The sequence below is a fragment of the Rhinolophus sinicus genome, linkage group LG01 (genome assembly GCF_036562045.2).
Source record: "Rhinolophus sinicus isolate RSC01 linkage group LG01, ASM3656204v1, whole genome shotgun sequence".
In the NCBI taxonomy this organism is placed as follows: domain Eukaryota; kingdom Metazoa; phylum Chordata; class Mammalia; order Chiroptera; family Rhinolophidae; genus Rhinolophus; species Rhinolophus sinicus.
This window is the reverse complement of record NC_133751.1, coordinates 68,281,672-68,291,531: the sequence shown is the minus strand read 5'-3', so window position 1 is coordinate 68,291,531 and position 9,860 is coordinate 68,281,672. Positions and strand designations below refer to the sequence as shown.

General features: G+C 41.4%; 1 protein-coding gene across 2 annotated transcripts in view; it reads right to left on the bottom strand.

Annotated features, from left to right (window-relative positions):
• Nucleotides 1-477: 477 nt before the first annotated feature.
• Nucleotides 478-9,860, bottom strand: part of CCDC191 (coiled-coil domain containing 191) — a 63,450-nt gene continuing 54,067 nt past the window's right edge. The window contains exons 13-16 of one of the 2 annotated variants that reach the window (XM_019734878.2): nucleotides 8,296-8,439; nucleotides 3,302-3,454; nucleotides 2,643-2,788; nucleotides 478-1,643 (exon numbers count right to left, since the gene is read on the bottom strand). In XM_019734878.2, the coding sequence (XP_019590437.2) occupies nucleotides 1,499-1,643; nucleotides 2,643-2,788; nucleotides 3,302-3,454; nucleotides 8,296-8,439 (588 nt within the window). In that variant the 3' untranslated portion in view covers nucleotides 478-1,498. Of the gene's footprint in view, nucleotides 1,644-2,642; nucleotides 2,789-3,301; nucleotides 3,455-8,295; nucleotides 8,440-8,512; nucleotides 9,551-9,860 lie in introns of those variants that run through there. The other variant, XM_074331674.1, reaches the window with a different exon arrangement.

The following is a 9,860-nucleotide window of genomic DNA, read 5'->3' as shown; positions in this document are numbered from 1 at the left end:
AGCTGGACAATCAGCTCTAATGTGTCTTTTGGAGCAAAAGTTAATATAAGACTGGGTTAAGACTTATTAAGACTTATATTAATTTTTGCTCCAAAAGACGCATTAGAGCTGATTGTCTGGCTAGTTATTTTAGGGGAAACAAGGTACTATCGGCCAATGTTCTATAACTGTAGTATAGTTAAGTATAAACAGACAGTGATTTAGATGGAAAGAGATTGAATATGAGTACTTTCATTCCCATTTTCTTTAGCAACCATCAATCTTAAAAATAATTTTTAGATGACAACTGTATAGTCAGTCACATTAAAGGAAAAAGTGTGGGGACAGGGACACTGGAAGAAATGAAGTTCAACTTAGGGTGTTTTGTTATATCTGAGTAAATCATCACATATCTTCCATAGAAAAAGGACAGAAGTCATTTTGCAGGTGGTGGAGCTAGAAACCCCTTCTAGGAAGTAAGGCACGATTACAGAATGTATTGAACACACCGAATTTTACTTTACCAACTCAGATTTTCAACTTACCAAATAATAGTTACCTCAGGGCTATAAGGGCCTTCTATTTCACTCTGTACATTTCACTCCCTGAATTTGTTGTAATAAACATGTATTTTGTAATGAAAACAATTTTTTCTAGCAGGTAATTCAGTTCACAGAAGGGAGCATTTTGTCTTTAGTCTTTAGCACCTTAACGACTAAAACATTCTTTGAATTCAAGATAAACATCTTGATATATAGAACAAACTGAGCTGAGGATTAGATGCCACATCAGGTATTACTTAGAAGATGCAAGTGGGAGCACGAACAGACATTTAAACAAATTGATGGGCTGCCTTTGACAGTCATTAGCTTTTGGCAGTTCCCTTCCTGCTTATCAAGGTGCACTGAAGAGAAGTATCTGTGGTCCCCAAATTTCTCTGAAATTAGGATACGCTGTTACTCTTTGCACCAGCTACACAGAATACCTTTCGATACATGGTTCACCCACATTGGGGTGGGTGAAAAATGGACGTGGTCTGGCAGAATGTCTGTTGCTGATGCTAAAGTATGAGATGGCATGGCTCCTTTCCTCACTAATTTAATTTCTATTTAATTGGACTTACATTGGTCAACAACTCTTGTTAAGCTATAAGGACACATTTTCCTCCACAAGCTCAGGCAAGCAAACACTTGCCCTTTTTAAAGTTTATGATGCTAAAAATATGTAGGATACATTTGAACAGTGGAGCTCTCTAGACTGTTCCTTTGGATAATCCTGCTGTGACAAATGATGTAGTGAACTAGCTATCTAAGAAATAAGGAAGTGCAAATTCACAAAATAATTCCTTTGCTCCAAGAAGGATGTGACAACATAAACCAGGTGTATGCGCGTATGTGTGGCTGGGTGGCGATGACGCACGCATACTGTGGACCGGTGGACACCACTATCCGAACACTGCACTGGCTTGTGTGCTCTGCACACGCAGGACTCCTCTTCCATGAGGGCTGGTACCACTACGTCACGGTGGTGCCAGCACCTGGAAATCTGGAAGAATCTCAGCTACCTTCTTACGGAGTTGCTCTCGCCTTTCTTCTCTTACTCTTTCCTCTTGCATAAATTTTGCAAACTTCTTCCATGTCTGAAATGTGATCCAGAGAATCCTCCTTCAGGAAGAAAAAGAAGGAAAAAAAGTGAAATGCTAAGAAAAAGTTGGCTTTCCATCTGAAGAACGTTAAACACTTTATAAAAGAATCATACTTATGTATCTAAAACATAAAAGATAACAGAAATCACAGCTAGAATTCAACTGAGAAATGCTATGAAGAAAATAAAGCAACCAAAGTGGAAGGGAGTGACTAATCGGTTTTTATTTTCTATCAGGTGGATTTGGGAAACTCGGAGAAGGTGACACTTCCATACCTACACTACAGTCATCACGTCAACAAGGAGGCATCTGCCCACCACACTACGCTCATAAAGAATGCACCCACTCACCAAAGAAGGACAGATCATTTGTTTACTCTCAAAGGGAAGTATATAATGAAACTTAGAGCATTTCTACTCGAAATGCTTAAAATTACAAAGCAAAGGAAAATATGTAATAATCTTATTCCCCAAGGAGGATGGATCACTGTATTATAAATATTAATATGGCATACAGTACGAGCCCGCTTATATAAAGTTCCAAACCAGATGGTAGCCTTGAAGGCTGCATACTTAGAAGGTAAAAGTAAAAACAACAACAACAAAAACCCTGAAATGTTCACTATAAAAATGAGATTAGTTTACCTTTAGGAAGGAAGGGGCCGGGCTTGTGATTGGCGGGAGGCCAGCAGGGACTTCTGGGGGCCCTACTTCTTGACCTCAGTGGTAGTGACATGGGGTGTCCACTTTATAGTAATTCATTAAGTGGTATTTGTATGATTTAAGCACTTTTCTATATTTGTGTTTTATTTCACAATAATGTTAAAAAAAGTTGAACTTCAAAGATAATCCTGTGTGACAAGAATACATACATTCTGGGATTCCCATGCCTGCCTGGTGTCGCCAGTGCCCAGGTCTCCCCGCCTCCATGTCACCCTGTCAGGCATGTTCAAGGCACAATACATTGCAGAGCAATCATGAAGCCCGGGGGTGAACCTCCTCGGGGACCCCGTCCTCACCTGTCACTGTGCTGCACCGCGGCCTCGTGCTTGCTCTGAGAAGCGACCTTGGCCTCCCTGACCGCGTTGAACCAGGCCCAGAAAATCTTCTTCTGGAGGAAGTGTACACACTGTCTTTGTACTTCTTCCTCCAGGTCAGCCAGGTACTGGGGATGAGGAAAGGAACAGAAGTGAGAGAAAAAGGTCACAAAGAATTAGAGCAAACAAACAGTACTAAAGAGAATGAAAGCAAACACAAAAAGGAACGCAGGACACCAGAGGCGCAGGAGAAAAAGACACCATGCAGACAAGGTAATACCCTCTGGAATGTATTTAAAAAATAATGGAACCAGAGGGGTAAAAACGTAAGACTGAGGGGGCAGGTTTCTGGCAAAATCACTTGGCAATTACGGGACAAGAAACGAGTATAAAAACAAGCTGGTATAATGATACATTACATCTTTATAAAGATGAACACTGTGTGAAAAGAAACGTGCTTAAGGTTTTATACTAACAAAAAACTGAACTGACGTATTCATATTCATTTCAAAGCAATGAATGAGCTTGATCATACGTTCTTGAAAAAACAATGACTTATGGACATTCTGGATTGCATCCAGTTTTCTCACACAGCAGTGAGCAGAGACATGCATTTAAAGCTCCCTTCCCTGTGGCCTTGCCTGCCGCCAGCTGCGGATGACTCTCCTGAGCAACGTTTGGGAATAAAACTGGTCGGCCTGGGCCGTCTTCCTTGCCAGGCGCTCCCGACTATGCTGGAACCAGGTCAGCAGGCATTTCCTCTGTAAGGCCAAAGAGTGATGTTCTTCAGCCACCTGGACAATTTTTTTAAATAAGAAAAAGGAAATTATTTCTTGTATCTTAAATCATTTCAGGAAACACACATGCTCTGGGCAGACGATGTTGCAAACCCTATGTAGGCAGCTACTGGAGAGAAGAAGAATGTTACGGACATTCAGCCTATGTCCCCAAAGCTTTGACTACTGACCCTATTACCTGGGGGTTTTAGATTTATATCACGCATAGCCTTTCAATGCTGACTCCCTGAAGACCATAGTGACTGGCTGGTTAGTAGGGAAATGGGATAAACAACCTCCAAAGCCATTACCTCCCTTGCACTGAGTTTTGAAGTGGGTGGCTGGCAACATTCTCAGTTTGTTCTCCTGGAGCTTGGACAGCAATTCCATAACAAACCTCTCTTTCTATGTACTTAACCACTATCTAAGGGAGGGAATGCCAATACTTTCAATTAGTTTTGTAGAATGAGCTGTCACCAGCACTGAAATTTAGACATTATCAATAAACCACAAAACCATTTGATAGAAAAATAACATGATGAATAATTCAATGTCTTACCAACTTAAAAGGCTCAGAGCATCATTCTATCAAAATAAACTTACAACTCAGAGTTTATAGATTTTAAAAAGTAGGGGCGGCCGGTTAGCTCAGTCGGTTAGAGTGTGGTGCTCTTAACAACAAGGTTGCCGGTTCGATCCCCACATGGGCCACTGTGAGCTGCACCCTCCACAACTAATTGAAACAACTACTTGACTTGGAGCTGATGGGTCCTGGAAAGACACACTTAAAATAAATACAAAAGTTTAAAAAGAGTTTAAAAAAGAAACAAGAACTATCCCAAATAAACACTCTAATTCTACACCTAAAAGAACTAGAAAAAGGACAAACAAAACCCAAAGTAAACAGAAGTAAATTGTGAAGCGTGGAAATAAAACAGAAATTTTAAAAAAAAGAATTGAAAAGAAAAATAAAACTAAGAGCTGGTTGAAAAGATAAACAAAATTGATAAAGCTTTACAAAAAAAAAAAAGTAACTGTTAACATTCTTTCAAGAAGCAGGAAGGAGAAATCCTTCCCTCTTAGTCCTCTCCAGACAATTACACATTTTGCTAAGCCTTGCTAGCCACCCAGCCCTGTGAATGGGACTGATCCAAGTGAGTTTCTTGGCAGTCATACTTCTGGGCCAGAGTGACCACCACAGGACATCTCTGTGGCACCTGAGCTGGCTGCCTGTCCTAACTCCTCCCAGTCTGGGAGCCAAAGGCAAGGGGAGCCAGAAACACAGGGCCTGCTCCCCTCCCTTCTCTCCACCCTCTGGGAAAACAGAACCAGGAAGGAAGAGATTCTCAGAAGGCACCTTCCAAGTTCTGAAAATGGTTGTTGGAATAAATGGAATACAGCATGACAAGGAGAAAATTCTGAGATGTTCTAAATTACAGAGGCCGGAAACAGAGAAAGAGAACTGTCAGGCTCGCCAGCTAACAAAAGACTACTCACATTCCTTCTACTGCCTGTTGGAATTTTGGATTAATCTCCTGGCAGCTATTTCTGCAGATTATTTTCAGGCACCATCTAACTCCAGAAGCCTCAGCTTGTTTACATGTGGGCTTTCCGGACTGCTGCCCACAGCCAGTCCACAGGAGCAGACATTTCTTTATGCAGACCTGGCGCCTATCCCAGGGCTGGCCCCGCATCACCTTCCCCCACCCCTTTGCCTATAGCAAATGAAAATTCGTTCAGATCTCTTTCGTTCCCTTTCTCCCTACTTGATGTATTAGGTTGGTGCAAAAGTAATTGCCACTTTTGCAATTATTTTTAACCTTTTAAACTGGATTACTTTTGCACCAACCTAATATAAAAACGTTTGCAAAACTCTGGGATGATGGACATGCTGTCTTTTCTACCTAGCCATGGTGCTGGTGGTGTCGGCTCCATGTCCCAAGACCTGTCTTTTGGCTAGCCTTCTGGCTCAATGAAACCTTACTTAAAAGAGACTTCAGTTGTGGAAGTTAATTTGTTGTTGTTGTTTAACAAGCAAGCACGTGTGACTTTGAGGAAAAAATGCTAAATAACTCTTCTGAAAAAAGTGTTATGAACAAGCCCTCCTTCTTTCTTGATTTTTTTCTATCCCTTCCTGGAAGCCAACTCTAAAGGGTGAAGAAGCCATTCCTTCCTCTTTCTGTCCTCTAGAATTTTTCGTTTTACTTTGTATTTTTCACTTTCAGCTGGTGGTTGGCACCTACGCACACCTGATTCCTACAGCACAAAAGCGTGGCACAGCTGGGCAGGGTTCGTGGAGGAAGACAGTGCCCAGCTCCACTCGAGCTTTGTAACCAAGGCACTGCGTGACTTTCAGCAAGTCAGTTCTTCTCTCCAGGGTTCTGTCCCCTTATCTACAAATTGAGAGAGATGGAGAGGATTGCTAATGTCCTAAAATTCCATTATCTTGTGATACGCTGAATAGTGGCCCCTCAGCAGCAGCTTCGTCCTGAGCCCTGGAACCTGTAAATGTGTGACCTTACATGGTCAAAGGGACTTTGCAGCTGTGATTAAGTGACGGATCCTAACATGTGGAGATGATCCTGGATTAGCTGGGAGATCCCTAAATGTAATCGCAAGCGTCCTCCTAAGAGGGAAGCAGGAGGGTCTGGAAGAGATTGGAGTGACTCGAGAAAGCGGCCAGGAGCAAAGGAACGCAGGTGACTGCTAGGAGCTAAAAAAGGCACGGATGCTCCCCTTGGAAGCTCCAGGAGGAACTTACCCTGCTCATGGTTTGACTTTAGCCCAGTAAGTTTGATTTTGGATTTCTGACCTCCAGAATTTTAAGATAATATATTTGTGTTGTTTTAAGCCACTGAGCTTTGTATTAATTTATTATAACAGCAATAGGAAACAAATACATTTGTTATGAACTAGAGAGGTGATTCTCCATATATGGTGCTCAGACTGCTTGTCTCAGAATCCCCTGGGCTACTTTTTAAAAATACCAATTCTCTGATACCCCCATGCCCCGCCCTCCTCCCCGCCCCCACACCCTGGCCAACAACCCAGACCTACTGAAAATACTTGGAGGTGGGACCTAGACTGTGCATTTTTATAGGTTCTCCAGACGGTTTTATGAAAAATTTTGGAAATGCTGGTTTCAGATACGTGATTTCTTGTTTTTATTTTAATTGGGGTTTTCTATTAATATATTTAAAGCCTAGAATTGTTATTTTGAGCTCAAACTTTGTTTCTATTTTTACATTCTTATGAATAAATTTTTAAAAATTTAATTTGGTTATTCACCCATAGATTCTATTTTGTTTCTAAATGTCATACCTTTCTTGATTTTACTCAATCAAAAACAAGGACCAAAAAAGAATAGTTAATAAGAATATGTGAGCCTTTCCACGCCCTGTCTGCCTTTCCTTTGTGAATTAATAATTAACAATAAAGAAATAGATAAAAGCCAGATAAAACAAAACCAGGAGCACTTAAATGAATAGCAAACTATCTGATATGACCAATCTTTGTGGTAATATATTGTAAGAAGCAAATTTCAATTCAAATTTCAAAATTCATTTCCAGATTCATTCACTCAGAAGACTGAGGAGTCATTGCTCCCATCTCATTACTAGGAAAAAGCCAAAGCAAAATAGCAGTGGCCTGGGGCACAGATGGGTCCGGACCACCACAAATTGGCCTCCTCAGCTGTTTTGGAATATTCAGTAGTTCGAGAACCACTGGTAAGGAGACTGAGGACAAAAAAATCGGGGACAGTGTTAAAATAGTGGGAAGGGTATTTAGGAAAGATGCAAAGGAAAGAAAGTGTGAAAATAGGAAGAGAACAAAGAGAATGAAGGGTGAATAGATTGGCTAGGGAGGAAAAAAGCATCCTAAGTCACGTTCGCAGAGGAAGAACCTGCAGCATTACTTGATTTAGTGGGACTCTTATGATATGAAACATCTTCGATCCTGGTTTTCACAACCAAAAATACTACTCTTACTTTTCAGTATTAACCTGGCCAAATAAGACTGGTCATAACTGGCACACGTTACTGAGCTTATTAACTAGAATTTTAAAGGTAACATTTTCTGTGTTTTGAGCTTCACGATCATTTAGTTGAATGCCCTGTTTTAGGAACTGGATAAATTTGAATTTCAATAGCATTTGATTTCATGTATCTTTGTGTTTCCTATAATAGGATTATACCCCTACGCTTTGCGTATGATTTCATAGTGTCTCCTAGTGGAGTAGATGAGTCTCTTTCACTCCTTGATGACCTTCAGTTTAGTCCTAGGACTTGCTCGTGCCAAAAGAATGTTAATAAATATGATACTAGCAGAGATTTCATAGGGGTTTATATAACAGGATTTGGCCTTTGTATCTCAGACATTTGTCAGGTGAAAAGCATGGCCTGAATAACTGCTGCAGCCAGAAAGAGAGGCTGCGGGGAGACCTGAACCCAATCCATAACTGGTACACTGATATGAGTGAGAAATAAATGCTCGAATTATATGCCACTGATATGTGGGAACTGTTTGTTATGCAGCTTTATTGCAGCAGAAACCTGACTAACAGACCTTATTTTTCTCTTTATTAAACACTGCTAGAAGTGAGAGAGGCTTCTGCTTACCTTGGAGGTATCTAATAAAAAATTTACTCTATCTTTTCCCACTCTATTCAAATACAGAAGTCTTTCTCTACCTTGGAAGACCAAATCTAAACTCTTATCCAAAACAAATAAATACAAACACTCAATTCATTTATCTTTCTGGCTTTTAAATCATTAAAGAACCCCAAAGCATAATTGGGTGTTTCTCCGATTTGAAAAATCCATTTTCTAATTTTGGGTGGTGAGAGTGTGACACTATACCTGGATGTTTTGCTTGCTTTGCATTCTCAATCTCTTCCAAGGCTCCAGAACTTTTTTTCTTAGCAATACCCTTTCATAATGATTTTTGGCTATTGCTTCAAGCTGTTGGTTCCTCTTAATTCTCTTCTGTTTCTCTAGTTCTTTCTGAAAAAAATAAAGAAGTAAAAATGCTGAGGAGAGACCAAGATGGCAACATAGGAGCTCTTGAACTTTCCTCCTCCTTTGGATGCACTGAATATACAGCTACACACAAAGTTATTCCCTCTGAAAGAAATCCAGAAACTAGCTGAGTGACTCTTCCATATCAGGTAAATGAGAAACTACCCGAATTGAAATAGGTAGAAAAGGCTGAGACACATTCTTGCCATAAACTCATGCCTGGCACAGCACCACACAATAGGGAGGGCACTCCCACCTCCCAGCTTCTCCCTGAGGAGTGAAGGGTTTGGACTGCACATCTAGAACCCCAACTTTTAAGACAACCACCCAAGGGATGGGCCCCCCAAACACCTATCTCTGAAAGCCAACTGGGCTTGTGTCCCTGAGGCGCACAAAACTATAGCAAACAAAGAAGTAGTTCTTAATGGATGTGTGAGATCTCGCTGTGGCTGTCCCCACAGGGCTCAGCCTGTGCAGGCAAAAGAAACGCCCATGTCCTAGTCTTTGCTAAAAGGGGTTTGACTACATACTGTACAAGCTGCTGTCTGAGGGTCTGGCTTCTAATTTAGCGTGCATCTAGGGGCTGGCTGGATCCTCCTTAGAGCCTGGGGGATCTTACCCCACCGGTGGGCACTTAACTCACCTTCTTCCTCTGGCTTGCTCTAATGATAAAAACAGATTGCCAACATCTCTAGAAGGAGCTTACCTACACATCTGGCACCCCGATTTTTGTGACCGCCACCTGAGGGATGGGCCCCTGCATCGTCTGGCTCTGATAGCCAATGGAACTTACATTCACAGTCCCACAGGACTATAGTAAACAAAGAAGCAGTTTTTAAATGGATGCAGGAGAACCATTTCCCCCACCCCATTGCCCCCCATACCCTCAGTAGCTATCCACCACTTGGGCTCAGTCCAGAGGGAGCAGGCAAAAACACGCATCTCCTGGTTTCTTTCTGGAAGGGGCTTAACTACATACATTCCCAGCTGTTGCGAGAGGGTACAGCTTCAAATCAGCTTGCATCCAGGTGCTGAATGAGATCCTTGTCCTTGGGACACTGACAGGTCTTGAAACATGTTCAACTACTGGGAGCAACTAAGAACAAAGAGAGCAGCTGGATGATCACAAAGGTCTGAGAGACACCAGGAGCCTGCATTGAGCTGACTCATCTCCTACACAAGACAAATCTGTCAAGACTAGGAGAGGTAGCTGTTTTAGCCAATGCACAGAAACCAACACAAAGAATTTTAAAAAAATGAAGAAACGAGGAATATGTTCCAAACAAAAGCACACGCTAACTCTCCAGAAATCAATGAAATGGAGATAAGATATTTACCCAATAAAGAGTTCAAAATAAGGGCCATAAAGATGCTCCCTGAGGTCATAAAAGCAAAGCATTAACAGA